The sequence below is a fragment of the Lotus japonicus genome, chromosome 2 (genome assembly GCF_012489685.1).
Source record: "Lotus japonicus ecotype B-129 chromosome 2, LjGifu_v1.2".
Classification (NCBI taxonomy): domain Eukaryota; kingdom Viridiplantae; phylum Streptophyta; class Magnoliopsida; order Fabales; family Fabaceae; genus Lotus; species Lotus japonicus.
The window spans coordinates 34,868,153-34,887,734 of NC_080042.1; the positions used below are offsets into that span (position 1 = coordinate 34,868,153).

The window sequence follows — 19,582 nt, forward strand, 5'->3', positions numbered from 1 at the left end:
TTTCTCCATTTTTTTAACTTAGACCTTCTCTAAGGGGGAGTATCTGGTACTTCAAGCTAAGTTTTTCACACCCCATGCTTTTTGCTTATGACAAAAAAGGGGAGTACAACCAGTTTTTGATGTGTACGCTGTGTTAGTGTGATTTCTTTTTCTTTTGGAGAATTTAAGAGTTCCACTCTTTATGACCATAGATCTGTCGGTGGGCATTTGCAAGGAATACATTTTCACTTCTTTTGAAGTGATCGTATGCTAAATCGGTTGACTCTGATACTTCTACCTTGCCCTTGACTATGAATATTTATGTGCTCTGATATTCACATATTATCTATGTCATAAATTCTCACTCTGAACTATTTTATTATTTAGCTCAGAATCTATATATTACTAATTTTTTTCATTAAGTCTTAGATTCAGGGGGAGCTAAGCTCCGAATCAAGCTGTAACTTGGATTCAGAATGAGCAACATAAACCATTCACCTCAGGATAAGTTTATCTCTATTCTCTAAACTCTGAGTGAATTCAGTTTATTGTTTAAGAATTGTTCATCAAAATACTTGGTTTTGCATCATCAAAAAGAGGGAGATTGTAAGATCAAGTTTTGATCAAGTAGTACAACTCTATGTTTTGATGATTACATGTTAACTATTATGTATGAACAATTATGGTACTCTAACGTTGTTTTCTGAGTGTTTTAATGACAGGCTCTGTAACGCCCCGATTTCTCAAGCGTCAAGTAATTACCAAAATTTCGCAAATAATTTTCGCCGATTCATTTACTCTTCTTTATTTACTGATAAGGGTTCATTTTTCCTTTCTAGAAAACTCTTTATTATCACGTCTCCAGAAAACTTCTTTATCCTAACTCTGACGAAAGAACAATAAATATAAACAGCGGAATAATAATGATAACTTGAAATAAAGTCATAATCAACGTCGCGCATTAAACGACATCATCATAAAACAAACGTAGAAAATAATGTCGTGGCCACACCCATGTGTGGAAAAACCCACTGTGAAAGTAATCCGGTTACATAAAATAGCCAATTGCCTCCTCAAGTTTAGCAAGATAAGAAAATAAATAAATAAATGAAGTTCCAAGGAGAGATACACGCTCTCACTGGGACCCCCATGCACTCACTGCCCCTCTTGCCCCGCAGAGTCCTTCTTCGGAACCTCGACCTCGCCAATGATGCACACATCTCCGACATAGATCTTCCGAATCCCAGAGGTGTCGGTCCCCCAGGCTTCGTCATCGTACTGGTCCTCAAGTTTCATGGTCCACCGATGGACATGTGCCATCGTCGTCGTTCTCGTCATCTACCCCCCCCCCCCCCAAATAAACACATAGCAAACAAGAAAGGGTCAGGTCAAACAGAAAAACAATAACAAATCACAGTAAGGAACAGTATATTTATATATATAACATATCTCTTATGGAAAGTTTCAAGTTAATTAGTCAATGCTAACGGATTCCTCACTTCACACAACCCACCAAAACTCCTTGGCCAATCACGTGCGTCCGCAGAGGCACCATTCTCAGAGGGGGACTCACCGTCCAAGACCTCAATCACGTGGATCCACAGTATCCACAAAACACATCACGTGCGTCCGCAGAGGCACAGTTCTCAAGAAAATCTCCCTCGCGTGCAAGGTATCATCGTTCTCATGGTCCATAGTCCACTCTAGACCTATGTCCATCTCAAATCTCATCATTAAAATTACACTTGCATGCGAGTTATGTCTCATTCTCTTTTGAGTTTGGCTCTATGGTTATCCTAGAGTCTTATTAAATCTTGTCTCAACTATGTTAGCACAATATCACATTCACAATGAATAAAGGGAATTACGGCTAGGTGAGCGACCCCTTATTCAATTAACTAATAAACACAGTAATTTACTTAAGAAATATCATGAATATAAATCTCATGCATCTCAACACATAATTCATAGCAATTCCATTAATCATAGCATCATGTGAACTTGTGCATAAATCGGAAGAAAGAATTTCACCCAAAACCCTTAAAAGAGTCTCGGCCATTTTTTTTTTTAAAAGACAGCAGGAACAGCGCTCACTAAAATCGACCTACAGAGCTCGTTTCTCAACCAAAATTTTCGTAATACACATGTCTGGAAAGCTAATTCAAAATCCCACAACTTTCTAGTTTACCACTTGTTCATCTGAAGACCGGAAATAGGTGATATCGGGCCATGAAGTGCGCTGTCCAGTGCAGAAAACTGGCAGGGTCACTTCTGCCCTAAGTTAAAATTTTGGAGATGCAAGTACACGGTTTCAAAGCCATTTTCCAGCAACTAAAACATTTTATAATCATGTGGAATCATCCATAGAAAAGATTTCAGAACCTAACACATCTCAAACATCATGTTGGACAATTAAGTTTCATGTCAAACTTAGCAAATATTGCATGGGATCTTCACAAAGCATCAAGAACTAAAGCAAGAATAGCATATGGAATAACACATGGCTCATGGCAAATCCAGTAAGAACACGATCATAAGAAGAATCCAGCAAGTTAATCCCAATATCCAACCCTCATGCAAAACCCTCCAACACAAACCTTTCATATCAAGTCATGGCAAACAATTTCCTAATGAAGCTACCCATCCTAGACCAGCCCTTACCTTGAGGGTGATCTGAATATAGAGGAAGTAAGGTTCAGAAAGTCGACTCCCCTTGCTGTCCAATGTTCTCTCCACGCGTTCCTCTTCCTTTCCCTCTCCCGCTCGCGTCGCACTCTCTCTCGCAGTCGCTCCCTCCTCCTCTCTTGCTGGCGGCGGCCGGCGGTGGTTGGGTGGGTGCTGGGGTGGCAGCCGGTGATGGTGAGGAGATGGTGATGATGGCTCTCTGTAGTGTTTGGTGTTTCACGTGTTTTGTTTTCTGTTTTGCACAGTAGGAAAAAAGAAATAGGATTTCCCCCCTTTTGTTAGTGTGGCTAGGGTTTTCATAACCATAGCTCCCTCTTTGGCAATCCAAACACACTTGGCCCACTAAGCTTCCTCTTAATCTTCTGATTATGATCTCCTGAGCCCACTAATCAGCCCAATTAACACATTAAACAAGACTTTAACCCAAAGTTTTAAATTAGAGTTCGCAAGGTCTGGACAGTTGGACCTTTGTCCATTAAATCACGAATATCTGGAGCTACAGACATTGTATTAACGCGAAACCACTTGAAGAATTTTCTTAACTTAAAGGGCTACAACTCTCATGAAGGAAGTTTTCCTAAATGAGGTCGTTAAGACCCTCTAAAAATTCACGCAAGTTGACAGGAGGAATCTGTCAACCTTCAAACTTAACTTATAAATTCATTTTATTCAAAGTTTTGCATAAATGGCACTAAGACAAGTCTAGAGCCTTACAGGCTCTGACTCTGATCTAATTACACATAAATTAGAAGCACTATGCTCAAAGAGTAACCTACGCAACGCTTTCGCACTCACTATGTTCAATCTGAACAGTAGAATAAACTTCAGAAGATCTGAAGATAGTTAAGATCTGATATGGATTCAGATCACTTGAAGTTCTGAAGGTCCAGAAGCTCTGAAGGTCCAGAAGCTCTGAAGGTCCAGAAGCTCTAAAGGTCCAGAGGCTCTGAAGGTCCAGAAGGTCCAGAAGCTGAGAAGTGAAGACTCTGAAGTCCAACAGTTGTTTGTTTTTCCTTAAGGAGACCAAGGTTGGTTAGATCCTTGAGAAGACTAAGAGAGTGAATCTTAGTGATAGCTAAGTCATTGTATTGTTAGTCACTTTGCAGGTTGCAAGTGCAGTTGTTACAAACTCTGATTAGTGGATTGCCTTCATTCTAAGAAGGAAGAAATCACCTTAACGGGTGGACTGGATTAGCTTGAGGGATTTATCAAGTGAACCAGGATAAAATCATTGTGTGCTTTCCTCAACTCTTATCTTAGCACTTTTATCTTCGGTGTTTGAAGAGATTTGTTAAAATCTCAAGTGGGAAAAGTTTTAGATTGAAAACGCTATTCAACCCCCCCCCCTTTCTATCGTTTTTCATACCTTCAAGGATAAGCTCAATTTCTTGCGTACTTGAACATTTGTTTGAAGCATAAAGCATCCAATGGTCAGGCCAATAAACCCCAACCCTTCCTTTATTCCTAGCAGCATGTATAGAAGGAGTAATTCCAAAAAAAGTCCCTAAACTATAATACAACTTCCTTTATGATTATAGGTTAGCGTAAAGCAAGCGTACACTAAAGCTTAAAGATAAAAACAGAAATGAGATTCAAAGATTGACTCAAGAACCCATGCATAGAGATAGGAATTAAAACTAACATTTCATAGTATCACTTAAACTCAAAGCAAAAAGAAACTAGTCACTCATGGCTAGAGAATTCATACTAGCAATGTAAAGAAAACGTGAGTTACAAAGGTTGGAGACCTCTCACTAGCCCCAAGATGCTCCTCAACTTCTAAACTTAGATAAAATTCTAAGTGTCAAAAATTTCTCCTCAAAGAAAACAACTAAAATCTATTTATAGGCCAAACTGTCGACCCTGGGCGCTCGAGCGCTAGCATGCCACGCTCGAGCACCAATTGACTCCAAAACTCAATCAGCCACTGTAGGTCTTGGCACTCGAGCGCCAATGTTCACCGCTCGAGTGCCAATTGCCAAAACTCCCAGTCCTTAAGCTTCTAAAGGTGGTGGGGCTCGAGCGACAAAAAGGCACGCTCGCGCGCTAATTGCTCGCTAGAAACACTCCAAAAGCCAACTTTACTCCACTTCAATGCCTTCTTCAAAACTCCAAGTTCCTTGGCCTTCCATCTTCTTCAGTTTCAAACCTGATTACTTCATCAAAGCTCAAGGAAAATATCAGGAAATCCAAAGGTTTATTTACATAGAGGACCCAAATAAAGATAAAAAAAAATGCATGAGAATGCATGAAACACTACATGAGACAAAGAAAAAAACTTAAAAGAAACAAAGAAATGACTCGAAAAACTAGGACAAACGGAGGGTCATCAATAAACCCGAATCACATTTTAATGGATCGGTTTGGAAGTTAATTCCTAATCGCGTTGAATTAATCGGCTGACCATCAGGTCGTACAAGTTTTATATTGGCACATGGTGCTGGTCTTGTGAGTATATGAATATGTATATGTAGATGACGTGTTTGTGAACTGATGACAGAACTTATCGTTTTTACAGGATATGAACATATGTTGCTTTTAATTACATGTTACCTTCTGTCTATTATTATACTGAGTAATGTTATAGTATATTATACATTACCCTAGGAAGTTGACCATTGCATGCCTTGTTTGTGTTGTTTGCTGTTGGGCGGTCGGCATACTGCCAGGTCGTGACAGGTGGTGCTGTGAGTAGTTGTGTTGTTGGGAGAAGGTGGTTGTGCTGCTCGATGAGAAAACTACCACAATAGTGAGTTGATCAACCCGAGTGCCTTTTTTTGATCAATATAAGACTTGTAAGAGTGGATTTGAATGTAAGGCTAGGGCCTTGGGTAGAGAAGCTTATAGTCATTGGTTAAAGCTTGCAGAAAAATTTGTATAAGTTTATATTTGATATTTGGGGTAGGTTCTGATGCATTGCTTTGTTGCGATTCTCTGGTGCGGTAATCGTAGGGAGTATATCAGATCTATGAAGCCATTGCATCTTGAGTTTATTTGTCTAACCAAGCTCTATTTTTGTTCTAATTCTTATGTTATGCACATCCGTTGTTACCTACGTATTTGCCTTGTCAAAGATGGATGTATGGGTTTTTATGAGCAGGTGTGTGCATGGCAGGTCTTGGAAAATGTTTTGAAAAGAAAAAAAAAATTACTCGTAATTGTGAACCCCTTATGAAAATCATTTCATATTTTCTTGAGCAAGTGACTATATGTGACCCCTTAAAATCGAGGCATTACAGAAGCAGACTATTGTTGCTCCCTCAAGCACGGAGGCTGACTATCGCAGCTTAGCTTTGGTTATCACTGAGATTATGTGGATTCGATCTCCTTTCTTAGCTACGAGTTCCTATATCCACATCTTCTCTAATATATTGTGATAATCTTTGTCCAGTTTATCTCACTGCAAATCCTATTCTTCATTCCAAGACCAAACATTTTGCTCTGGATATTCACTTTGTTCATGAGTGTGTAGCTGATAAGCAAGTGACTATAGTGCATATTCCAGCTCCATCCCAGATAGCTGACATCTTCATCAAATTTGTTTCATCTACTTTGTTTCATTGTTTTAAGACCAAACTCAGGGTTTTGGCAAAGCTTACACGATCTAGTGAGGGTTTTTTATCCATTCAATTGAGTTATTCACACTATATAACTCAATCATGTAATTGTTGTACTTCATTGTTCAATTCATTCAAAAAATTCACTTTCTCTAGCTATCTCTCTCTCTTACTCTCTTCGAGTCTCTGATACCTTTCAGAGTTATATGGGAGAGAGAATAATAGTTCATGATTAAGTAATTGGTAGTAACATGTGAATATTGGCGATTGTAAGTGAGTGATATAACTTTAAATGAGGGAATATATGAAAGAAGATGTGATAAATAATCTTTAAATTTCTAAAACAACAAGAGTTTTGGGAAATTAGTAAAAAATTAAAAAACACTCACTTTAAAATTGGGGAGTATATAATACTATATATAAAAAACAATTCAAATCCTACCCATTACAATATAAATATAACTATAACTAAAAGCAGTAAGTACTAATACTTAGTTCCTCTAAAGTCTAAAGTCACCACTCCTCAATTTTATTTAAAGTCCTCCTGATTCGCTAGTTTTCTTCTTTTCTGAAATGATCAATGAAATCTTTATGCAGTGGGAAATTTAACATCTTTGAAAGCTAAGTAGTGGGAGTAAGAACAACAGCAGGAGCAACACCACCAGTCGTTGGCCTAATAAAGGAAAAAAAAGAATCTCATCATCGAATCCAAAAGCATAACGTAGTAAAACTAAAGTATATATCAAAACCAGCAAGCAATTGTATAAGCTTACAGTCCCACAGAAACTTTGAATGCATCATAAATTCCCCATTGAGCTCCGGTGAGAGTTCCAACCATAAGAATTCGAAGAGGAAGGCCACGGGTAAACAGACCCCATAGTCCAAGATTCTTTACCGCCTGCATTAGACAATACATCAAATATCTATGAAACATGATCAAATATGCAGTTAAGCAGAAAAAATTGCCAAATACCCAACATTACAGTTTTAAATTGCGGCTGCAGTTGCAATAACATGGTAGAAGTAATCACAACGGGATCACAATTGTGAATGTTAGAATATAATATAAAACCATTCATGTGATATGTACCTAACAATTTAAGCTTTTGAGATAATTTGTTATTTGACATGATATTAGAACCTCTATGACTAAACGGTCTAGTGTTCGATCCCTATCACTCTCAATTCTTCTAATAAAAAGCTGAATTTTAAACACATGGTAGGTGAGCCCGTGCATTGCCAATGCTTCAAGCCATAATGACACTTGCATGAGGGAACGAGTTAGAATATAATATAAAACCATTAATGTGACATTTACCCAACAAATTAAGCGTTTGGGATAATTGGTAATTACTTGATAGTGAAGATATCAAAAACACTAATTTGGCCAACTCTTACACTTTTTAAGGAATGAAATTGAGTATTCACTCCAACATTTAACTTAGCACTTACATCACCAACTGTTGCCCCTTTTGAATTGTTCAAGAAAGAGACGAGGTTATCAGCAGGATGAGATACAACCGCACATAATATACCAGCTAGATATCCACCGGCAAAACTCACTCCAAGTTGCAGGGTTTTGCTGCAATCATTCTTTGGTTTGGGGATGACATGCTTATACATCATCTCAACAATGTTCTCAAAAGAAGAAAACTTCATCATTGTATCTGCAAGAAACAACATAAACTTCATTCTATATATTTTGGTCTTATATATATCATCATCACACATATACAAATATTTTGTTTTCCATTTAAGTTATTTTCCAATTTCTAACTTATAACACTATTAGATTTGTAAATGCATCTAAGATCAACAATAAATAAATAAGTGCTTATTTTAGTACTAATAAATTAAATTGCTTACTCAAATGCACCAACATAAATAAGCGATTACATACGATGGTCAACTTACATGGAACCTGTCTTCCCCACAGAGGCACGATTCCTTTATATAACCTAAAACAATAAGACATTCCATCAATTGCTTATTCAAGTACTATCAAGCATCATGAGTAGCACTAGCACTTGGAATTTCAAACCAGCCTTCTATCAAAACAAAAGAGTTTATGTGTGGTTGTTTATCAAATGGATTAGGTGTGAATGTATTTTTTCTCAATTCAAAAACTTAGCTCATTTGAAAAAATTGTTTTGAGAAGCTAAATATGTTAGTTGAACGTGCTTTACTCACCCTGCAACTCCTTCAGATTTGACTAATTTTGGTAGCCCGTCTGCAAGGCCTCGAGCAAAACCGGGCTGAGTTTGAACCCGAACCTTGACCGCCTCGAATGGACAAAGTGCAACATCTGCAATAACCTCGGATGAAGCTGAACCAGCGAGGTAGATCAATGTCTTATACTTAGATGCATACTCTGGACCAGCAATGTCAGAATAGTACTTCTTAAAGTACTCATAGAGCCCATATTTGAAGGCACCCTGTGCACTGTAACCCAAATATGTAGGCACCCATCCTCGGAAAAAGCTCCTGAATCCCTGCTCCTTGAACATGATTTGAAATGCAGAGGTAGTGCTCTTGTACTTAGCAGGATCAACCTAAAATTTGATAACTAACTACACGTTAAAAAATTTGTGTAAAAGTTCAGTGCACAACTTGACTAAGATTACCACATGTCTGTTTTTGTTTTTTAATAAGCCAAAATGAATTAATGGAAACACAAGAGGCTATTGAAAGACTAATAAAAATATTTTTGAAAAGTTCAGGTGCACAACCTTCATACATGAATTGTGACTTCTTGTCCCTCAATGATAACTCAAGTGGTAACTATTGACTTCTAACAGTAATAAAATTGGGGCATATTGAGAGGGTTCAGGAATCAAACCTTGGAGAGTGTAATTTATCTTTTCGATGTAAAAAAAAAAAAGTGATCATTTTTCCCCAACTAAACATCAAACAATTAAGTGAGTTTTTTTAGGACATTATTTTTCCTAACTAAATTTTTTTTTTTTTGAAAAATCCTAACTAAAATTTGAAACTTAAAATTTAGTATTTTAGATGTTTCAGGTAAAGTAAAAGTTATTTTTTTAGTATTGATTACGGTTACGATTATAAAAAGTATTGAAGTATCTAGAAAAATATTATTTAATTTTATAAGATAATTTCTCCCACCAATAACAAAAAAATTGTGACCAACGTGACCTTGACCAAAGAAAAATAAACATGTTTTCAACCTTAATTTTTGTAATTATTTTATACAAAATCTTTCACATAGATCATTTAGACAACTATTAATTTTAAAGGAAAAAATAGTTAATGATGGGGAGGAGAATGTCCATGGTTCGAATCCTAGAATAGAACTTTGAAGGGATTTTCTAACTTACTAACAACTAACCACTAACATTTACCCATTCAAAAAAAAAAAAAAAAAACCACTAACATTTACATATAAAAAAAAATTAATTGATCAAACACACGTAACCGTGAAAGAAAGAGAAGTTTGTATTTGAAGTGAAGACTGAAGAGAAGGAAGCAGATCTACCTGCATATTACATTTGACAAGGTCAAGAGGTGTAACCGCCATGTGAGTCAGACCACAGCAGAGAAATCCACCCACGGCGCAAGCACCGTAGAACGCCGGCGAGTACATCGTGATGTTAGAATTGCCACGCTCGCTCGGTGAAGCAACCATGAACCTCGATAACGACGTCGACGGCGAAGATTCAACCACATCCTTCTTGTACAGGAAACTCGGGACCAGAGAATTGCGGCCTGAGGTTACTGAGAGATCACCCATTGAGGACTGAAAACAGAGATTAATTCCTTAGAGAGAAAAGGGAAAAAAGAAAGACACTGTTTAGTATATCTCCCAATTCCTTGGAGATTGCTGTTTTATGCAGAAGACTTCTTACCTGTTTTCTGCTGTTTTATACACGAAACGTGGAGCAGACTAGAATATTGTCAAATAGAATTTTCCAATGTTTGGTATTCCACTGAACCTTCGTGGCAGTTTGCTTATTTGACTTCCTTTTGAGACAGAGGAAAGGACCTACGAAATCAGAGGAATTCTAGATACGTAAATGGTCTTCCAATTAACTCGTTAAATTTTGGCGGCTTGTGTGACATCGTTAACGTGACTAAATTCAAATTTCTAGCCATGAGTATATTTAAGGTGTTGAATTTGGCATTCAATTACCCAATTGAGAATCCCACTTTAAATTAGTAAAAGACTATACTAACCTCCTCTATGTTAGCTTCCAAGTTTCTAGATCGCAGAATGTGTTGTCAGTTTGCGTTTTAAGACTTAAAACCTGAAACATAAATTTGGAATTTTTATTCCAAGAATTTAAACTCTGAACATAAGCATTCCTCTATCAAGTGGTCTATGTGGATTCGCCAACTCCCATATTCCTCGGTTGATAAACGGAGGTTGATGTGATCTCGTGCCTAGAGAACTCCAAAGCCTTTAGCAATGATGTTCATCTAGCACCTCCAACAGGAGGCGCATCAAGCGACTCTCTTAAGCATTCATCTATCATTAAGTGTGTTACTTAAAAGTCACTTTTTTATATTTTCTTTGTTAAACATAAGTAGCTTATTTTTTAAGAGCTTATTATTAAGTGTGTTTAGCTCAACTTTTCTTAAAAATAACTTAAAAGTCAAAAATAAGTCGGGTCAATCACTACCTTACTTTCATTCCTTCCTCTTTATCCACCAAAGATCGAGTCTCCCTACCTCCTCTTTCTAGATTTAAATTTGCAAACTACTAATTTAATATACTTCATTCAATAACTAAACATTTTCTTTTTGTCTGAATTTAAAATACTTAAGTAATTATAGAAAGTAAAAAAATTGATACAGCAATCCAATTCCTGCACCATTCCTCTTTCGGAATTGACCAGTGCAAAAATAAATAAAGGTTACAATGAAAGGCGTCAATTCTTGTGAGCTAATGTGTTTCAACACGCAAACCTAAATTTATATAATCCCCCAACGACAAAAATTCAAATTGCTTGAGTACAGTTCCTCTGGTTAGAGAATCCTGAGGTGCGCTGTATCATTAAGCCTTTTTATCTGCCAACCAGTTCTCACAGAATGCTGCAACACAGTCACTGAAGAGTCTTCAATGCAGAACTTGTGTAACATCAAGGGGCTACATCCAAGAAGGCCAGTCAGGAGACACTTAATTGGCACAGAATGTGTAAATAGTCCTATACAAGAAACAGATGGTGAAAAGCTGCTGAAACTAGAATTGTGCAGCGAAATTTGGTGGTTTACGTTGCTGGAATGAACTTCATCTTCGACCTCGTCTCCGGTGGTTGTCATAAATTGCAGCCTGCTCTTACCGGATTTTTTCCTCGAGAAGGCGGGTCGGTGATGCCTGTTGGGCGAATCCCATTGGTTCGGATGGAGAGAAGGTCCATCTGGGTCATGTGTTGAGTTTGAAAGGGCATGGGAATTGTGTTGAGCAAATGCCTGGCTGTCATTTTGATGTGATGATAAAACTGATCTCAATTTTTCATGTAATCCCAGGACAGTGTCATTTAAGAAGTGGATCATCCGGAATTCCACTTGTCGAAGTGATTCTCCAGCAGGTGCAGTAAAATCCGGCTGGAACCGATCAATCCAGCCCTGAACGTCAGGTGTATATATTTCCGAACGAAGGCAGCCCTCCCAGCTTCCCTGACTAATCTCAGTAAGAGCATCTGAGGATTGAATTTGGTCTTCCGGAAAATTTACTTCCTGGTCCAAGGAAACTCAAGACAGTAAGATTTCATACATGAGATTCTGAAACATAAATAATCCTTTTCTCACAGGCAGCGACGCAATCAAAGGAAGGGAAATTCAAAGACACATGGAGTTCAATGCTACTACTACAAGCTACAAATACGTACAAACACATCTCTGCCTTTATATATACCATCTTTCAGTGTGATTTATGAGGTCTCGCACTCTTAATATAGAGTATAAGGAAATACTAGTACTGCCAAATTCCCTTGAAGCATTACAGATTCAGGAAAACTGATTTCTGGAGTTGATTTTTGTTATGAACCTTAGGACAGGACCTACTCACAGGTCTCCTTCTAGTGACATTATATTGAACAAGAGAAGTAGACTCATCCTTGACAGAGCCCCATCTAGTTGTATACTAATTTAAAGACTAATTGATTGCTATTATTTATTGAATACTGGCATCCCTTTTTAAAGGAATTTAACACAGAAAGTTAGGAAAGAAATCATAAGATCCAAGCTAACAAAGAAAGAGATCATAAATTGAAAATATTGAAAATATGCTTCTAAAAATAACCTGCAACTACTAAACAGTATAAAAACAATAAAAAAAATCAAATATTTTCCTTATTAATTAGGGAAACTAGTTCTGCCGCGTTTCTGATATTATTTGCGGCTGCGCCCCACAAAAGCATCCATATCAATTTTGTCATTCCAGATAGAACTGATTCAGAGAGTACGAAAAAATTTGTAAGAGAATGGTAGAATTTTATCCATATGATCTTCTTTAGCCCTAGATCAATGGAGAGCCTGTCTCCCTCCACAAGTTACAAAGTAAAAGAATGACCGTAAAACTGTCATCAACATGAAGAGCCTGTCCCCACCACAAGTTACTGACCAACTAAATACCTCTATTTTCTTTGGCTTCATACTGTTGTTAAGTCTGTTGTGTTCAAGTTTTTCTACACATCATGTCCGTTTGCTGAAATTTGATACTACAGGAATCTGGATTTGTATCAGTGCAATCCTATACATCAGGTACTCGAGATTCATCAGCAATTTCATGATCTGTAGTTGTAAGAGTGGATTGTACACTTTCCCAACCATTATAAAGACACCTTCACCACTCTCCATGAAACACATTTTAATGCGAAAGGATAGCAGCATTCTCATTCAGAACCAAGGCATCAATCAAGGCTGTGTTCTTAATAATCACATCAACCTGGCCAAAAGGTTCTTCCAGTCTCCAGCAGATTGATAAAGGTCTACTGCTTAAGTCTTTACAGAACCATTCCTCTTTACTAACATATCAACAGAATTCACAGTTATAACCTGCATTTTACTCAGGCTCCAATCCATACGGACAGTAATAGCTCTTTCATTTACATGAAATGCAACAGGATCAGTTACTGAAGCTTTAGAATCAGCCTATAAAGCTTGGAAACTTACACAACTCTGCCACTTCTTCAAGATCGCCTTTCTTTGTATGACTAGTTACAGAATGTGGGGAACAATCAAAGGACCTCCCTTTGGAAAGACTAGTAGAAGGAATTCCAAGGGCAGCAAACACAATCTTCTTCCAGATTATTTTCATATAGGACTTCAATGTTTAGTGCTTCAACAGAAATAAGCTCTCCCATAAAGGATTAAATGACTGTGATCCGAAATCATATTTTCCGTATTATGTAAGGATCACCTATCATGCCTTGAAAAAAATAGATGTTTAGTAAAGATCCAATATGGCACACCCCGGAGTAAATTGGAAATCACCTATTCACCTTATTTTTGCATTCACATTGATAAATAAATTTCATCAGCAATTTTCAGTGGTTGATTTCTGACATTACTGGAAGGGGTTGACCTCCGTTTCTAGACATCAGATCCGGCTATATGGCACCAGAAGTAACGAAAGTTGCTTGTTTGCATTCACATTGATAAATAAATTGCATCAGCAATTTTCAGTGGTTGATTTCTGACATTACTGGAAGGGGTTGATCTCCGTTTCTAGACATCAGATCCGGCTATATGGTACCAGAGAATTTGTAGCGGATAAAACCAAGGGTCTTCTGCAACTTGGATCAGACATCAACTCATTCTTTCATCTTGATTACAATTTCTCCTTCTAGTGCTTGAGTGGCTTCTTCATGGCTTATGTTCATCCTATTCTGCAATTTGTTTTTCCTCTGTTCGTCCTTCGCCATTGGCCGATGAGGATTTTCCTTCACTATATCCAATTATATGCCTTAATGCTAGCTGCTTTTAACATTGTTCTTGCCTTCAGGCCATGTTTTTGATTCATATAGCCTTCAACTTCAAACCTTCATTTCTCTTCTTTTTTTTCTGAATTTTCCAATTCTGAATCAGTTACCCAAACTGGCATGTCTGACACAGTTAAAAGTGATTGGGAACAACCTTTTATAGTGTGTTCGGTTTCAAATCGGGGATCTCCCAAATCATGGTTTTGGCAAAAGCTATAACTTAGCTATTGCCAAAACCAAGGTTTTAAGGATAATCAACTCAACCAAACATAAACGTAGAAGCTTCCCCATGTTGCTTTGGGATTGCTATCCTTCATTTTCACAGGCAACAATGATAAACACATGCTTAGGGTGCTTCTATAGCCAGCTGCAACTCTCCATCCATCACTTCTTTATGGCAGCCAAAGTGCTTTTTAAGGTGAATCAACCACCTATACGAACTATTGACTTTGAAATCCTAGAATCCCTATACTTGCCCTCCTTACAGGCTCCCTCCTCAAATTTTCAAGCAGTTTCTTCTCAGTTCTTTATAAGACAATGAATTCCTTGGATTTAGAGCTCTCATTCCAGCTAATAAAGCTGGTTCAGAGAATAGGACAAAATCCAGCTCAAGAAGACAAATAACTGATCCAGAGAATGGTAGACTTCAATTGATGAGTCCTTCTTTAGCCATGGATCAAAAGAGCACCCAGATCAGGAAGAGAAGTAACTACCACAAAACTGTAACTGCAGGATTCAAGAGTCTGGTCTCTCCCTCCATAAATCACTAACTAACTACCATACTCCCTCTACCTTCTCTGCCTTGATCTATAACAGATTAATAACAGCTAATAAAGACTGCTCTCAATTAACAAGGCCTAACTAGCTTGCCCACTTGATCCCAGGCCCATGCTTACGCCCTCTCCTCATTTAAACATTCCTAATTAGGGTTGAGTGTCAGAAATGCCTGCCATCAATTCTATGCTGGACTGGAAATAACATTTTCCTGAACAAGATTATTTAGTGCCTTGCATCAAAACCATGGCTCCTATTTGAGGTTTAGTAGTTTGACTAGTTTCTTTCTTTTTACATCCTACTTTGACTAAATGGAGAATAACTTCCATAATTTTTACTCATATAAGTGCTCATATGTTATTTTGTCGCACAAGGATCTATCTTGCTACCATGAGACTTGGATATCACAAATTCAATTAACAGAATCAGACCCTTGTAAATGTAAGGAAAGATTGCCAACCACTGCAGGACCCCGCAACAGCAGGAACAATATATAGAACCAGGTTGCTATTTTTATGTACCCACCTAATATCAATCTTAGAGCGCAATAGGATCCACTTTTCTTTTCCTTTTTTGCAAATTGAAAAGGGAAAATGTTCAGATGAGTTTTATAAAGAATAGAGAGTAAATTACACATTTTGGTCCTTCAAATACACATAACACATGACATCACATTGGTCTTCCATTTATCAATGACACCATCAATGACAATTAATTCACTCCATAAAAACATTTTAATAGCAAAAATGGGCATTAAGAGAACCAACTTGATGTATTTGTTAATGGAGGACCAATATGAACTCAAATATATGTTTGGAGGATCAAAATAGACATTCGCGTGCAATGGTTACAGTATGTATGGAAAGTTCAAAAAAAAATTTAACTACTAGGCATAGGGAGGCTGAAATGGGTTAGAAATGTTTACAAAATAGGGTGTGGCCAATATCAATTCCATAAATGTAGGTGAAAAGCAACAAGACTGGTCAGAGGATACTCGCAAAAGATAACTTCTCCCATGATCTAAAAAATAAAATACCAAAACAATTATCGCTTTTTCTCTTCCTTCACTTGTGGTTGGTGTTAGGATATTTAAAATCCTAACAGTTCTATAGAACATACTACAATGGTAACCATCACCTCAATCAACAAATGATATCATGACATGTAACCATCAATTAAGAGATGCAAATTATGCAAATGGAAGATGCCCTAACAAAGTAAAACATGCTAATATAGTAAAATAACAACAACAAAAATACTCAATGTTCAGGTAAAGCAATGATCAAAATCTGGACATCCATAACAAAGTTGCTATGCGTCTATGCACATCTATGTCGTAAGCTATTTTTATAAGTTTAACTAAACATAAGTTTAGCAAAAGATAAGTTCAACTAAGCTCAAGAAAAGCTCTTCAAAACACCCCCCCCCCCCCTCCCCCCCTCAACTTCCACTATTTAAACATAAGACAATCCAACCAGCACAATCAATGCACATAGACCTTATTTGCTTCAATTCAGAGCATTTAACAAATGAACAAACTGTAGGTTCTTCTGAAGCACATAGACCTTATTTTCATTTAGCAGTTTTCTCTCACTTTCTCATAAAATAGAAAAGAAAAAATTAATCATGCATATCATATGTCATTATTTTAATGGAAGAACGAAAAATTTCATCGCACAAAAGAGGAAACTTACCTTACAGACCAAAACTGCAGTTGACCGTGCCCGATCCAACGGCGATGAATACACGGCACCAAACCGAACCCCCTGAGACTTGAGAAACACGGCCAGTGCCCGGGCCTGCCGCTTCCCGTTGGCCGTGAGCGCCGCCGCGGGGCACCGTCCAGCCACCAACTCCGGCGCCAGATTCAACTCACACTCCCCGTGGCTGATCAGAAAGACCTCCGTAACATCATCGTCCACCATCCCGTTCCCCGAGAAGCTCCGCGAAAACACCGCCGGCGGCGGCGAAGGCGGCGGAGCGAGAACGTTGTAAGGGTCCCAGACCTTGATGGAGGGCCCCAGGCGCGGCGTTCCGAGAGAGGAAAGCTGCGGAGACAGCGGAGAAGCCGACGCGTGACACGGAAGCATCTCCGGCTCTTGTTCCAGAACCTTCTTCACGACGTGGTTGCCCAATTGGGTCTCAACCATGTGGCCGTTGATGTTCCTCTCTTCTTCTTCATCTTCATCTTCTTCTTCTTCTTGTTCCTCTTCTTCGTCGCTGTCTTCCACCACTTCCAATGAGTGGTTCGCACCCATTATAGATCAAACGACGTCGCAGATCCTTTATTGAAGTTTCAAACTCTGTTATTGCTCAGATTCGAGTTTAGCAGAACTTGTGTTTCATTTCTAAGTGTAAGAAGAAAAAAAGGAAAACGATTTTGATGTTAGTTGAAAAAAGAGGGGGAATTATAGGATCTGGAGAAGATGAAGATCAGTTATAGTATGGGTATGTTTTTTGGCATCAAGTTTCAAGATCTTAGAGGATGATTTGTATAAGGGGAAAAGTGGATGAACTGAAAGGAAATGAAGAGATGTAGATCTCTTGTGTGCCTCTTTTCAAATGGTCATTGGTTGAGAATTTTTATCGTGTTGAAACTTGACTTATCATGCACTTGAGCTAAAATGTTACCGTAAATAGTTTTAAAAAGTCATCCCTCTTATTATTAATCTTTCATTTTATAAGTAAATTTAAAATGGAAAAATTGAGAAATATTATTTTTTTAAGAGATATAAATGAATGAATAAGGTTTTTTTATAAGCAATTGGATGCATATGTAATTCTATACATTGTGTTAGTTTATTAAATGGATCTTAGGGTCAAGTCGGTACCAAACCAAAGATTCAGAGTGAGTGTCGCAATACCGGTACTTGTTTAGACTGAATTCAGTAAAGTAATAGGCAGATCATTCTTTAAGATTTATGGTATAGCGTAGTTGGTGAGTGAACAACGATGGCCCATGTGGTGCTTTGCATCAGTAGAGATAGTATAAACTTATACATACATTATGAGCTTATTCATTATTTGGTGGTGACGTTGTATTGTACAGACTTATCAATCAATCCAACATATAGGAAGAAATATCAAAGGAACATGTGTACCAGTACCACTATAGTCAGATAAAAGGCAACCTCCAATCATACACATAATGTATACTCGTGCAAAACATGTCAACTGATGGAGGTTGTCAATGAGATGTTGCACATTATTAAAGTTAGAAATTAACCACTTCATTCTCAACACACCTCCTCTAACCATATCGCTGGGGGATCCGGTCCCAGCAAATGGTTAACGATGAAAGCCCAATCACAAGAGATAAGGCCCGGTGACAAGTTTACCATCAATCTTCAAGCCAAGGAGTAATTGTACATTTTGGAGCGTGATGCGCCATTCTCCAAACGGCATGTGGAAGGTGTGCATTTTCTGGTCTCCATCTTTCAATAAGCGTTGATATCAAGGTAAGGTCTGGATAAACATCCAAGACTAGCGCACACTGATAAAATCCCACAACTCAAAGGTGACCTTCGATTAAATTGGGAACGCCATGTAAGAGCCTTTGCATCTCAATTCGCGTATCACATGATCATCTGACCTTGAGAATTCTATTTGGTTTCTTAGTCTGGACATTAGCTGAAACATGAGTATCTTTAAGATATAGAAGGTCAAAATTATTGGGCCCGAGATTTAACACTAATTCCTCAGCCATTGAAATTTTACAGAAGTTGAGGATGAAAAGCTTTAGTGAAGGAGGAATTTTAGAGAGGTTTTTGTTAAGTTTAAATGCTAATCATATCGTCTACCATGTTCTAAATGATAACGATTTTCAATAGTGTAAATGAACTAATTAAATATATCGTGTCCATTTCAGGAAATAACTTTCATATCCCTCAGACCATATCATCTAAAGAAGCAACATAAGAAGATGACAAGAAGACAAAGAAGAGGCTAATTAAAGCAAGGAGTCAACATAGTCAAGTGCAACCAAAGACAAAGCTACAAAGGCAGACGACACAATGAAAGAAAGTCATACATGCTTCATTGTATATGCAAGAAGGTCAAAGCATCAAGATAGACTATACAAGCAAAGGAATGTCTTATCTACTGAATAGTCTTACCAGAAGAAGAAGAAGAATGATCAAAGCTTCAAAGCTTCAATGCACACCATGGGTAAGCTAAGGATAATCAGAACTTCAACACAACAAGACTAGCAAGGAAAGGTCAAATCTGCTAGCACACTCAAGCTGAGGAAGATCAAGACGCGAGAAGAGCCAAATCATCTAGATCATCTTCACAAAGGAAAAGCTGAAGCTTCAAGCATATCCACTTGAGGAAATAGCCAAAGCTTCAAAACTAAGCATGCAAGATCAAGCAAAGCTTCAAGGCTCATCTAAAAAACAAGAATCAATGCCTTAAGGACAAACTATGCAAGAATAGTCCAAAGTTATCTGATCATCTGAGAAGACTGTATTCAACGTCTACTACATCGTCTATCTCAAGGCTGATCGAAGGAAGCAATGTTCAGAGAAAAGAGCGTCATATTTCAAATGGAAATATCTCTGACATTCTTGAGGAGAAAGTCAAGTTCTAGGAAATCACGTGATACTCTTCAAAGCACGCCAACCAAGGAAACAAGTACAACCATGT

At 37.8% G+C, this 19,582-nt stretch overlaps 2 protein-coding genes across 3 annotated transcripts; both read right to left on the reverse strand.

Moving 5' to 3' along the window:
• Positions 1-6,584: 6,584 nt before the first annotated feature.
• Positions 6,585-10,209, reverse strand: LOC130737941 (mitochondrial phosphate carrier protein 3, mitochondrial-like). Of its 2 annotated transcripts, XM_057589817.1 has the most exons (7): positions 10,088-10,209; positions 9,718-9,978; positions 8,412-8,773; positions 8,136-8,179; positions 7,674-7,888; positions 6,995-7,119; positions 6,585-6,894 (listed from the first exon to the last, which is right to left on the reverse strand). In XM_057589817.1, the coding sequence occupies exons 2-7, from the start codon at positions 9,970-9,972 to the stop codon at positions 6,843-6,845; spliced, it is 1,053 nt and encodes a 350-aa protein (XP_057445800.1). In that variant the 5' UTR covers positions 9,973-9,978; positions 10,088-10,209; the 3' UTR covers positions 6,585-6,842. The 2 variants fall into 2 exon arrangements, with proteins under 2 accessions (XP_057445800.1, XP_057445799.1); XM_057589816.1 differs by lacking the exon at positions 10,088-10,209 and having other exon boundaries at positions 9,718-10,081.
• A 765-nt stretch (positions 10,210-10,974) lies between these two features.
• LOC130737943 (uncharacterized) lies at positions 10,975-17,525 on the reverse strand. The gene is made up of 2 exons (XM_057589818.1): positions 16,633-17,525; positions 10,975-11,918 (listed from the first exon to the last, which is right to left on the reverse strand). Exons 1-2 carry the CDS (start codon positions 17,194-17,196, stop codon positions 11,208-11,210), a joined length of 1,275 nt encoding a protein of 424 aa, XP_057445801.1. The 5' UTR covers positions 17,197-17,525; the 3' UTR covers positions 10,975-11,207.
• Positions 17,526-19,582: the final 2,057 nt, after the last annotated feature.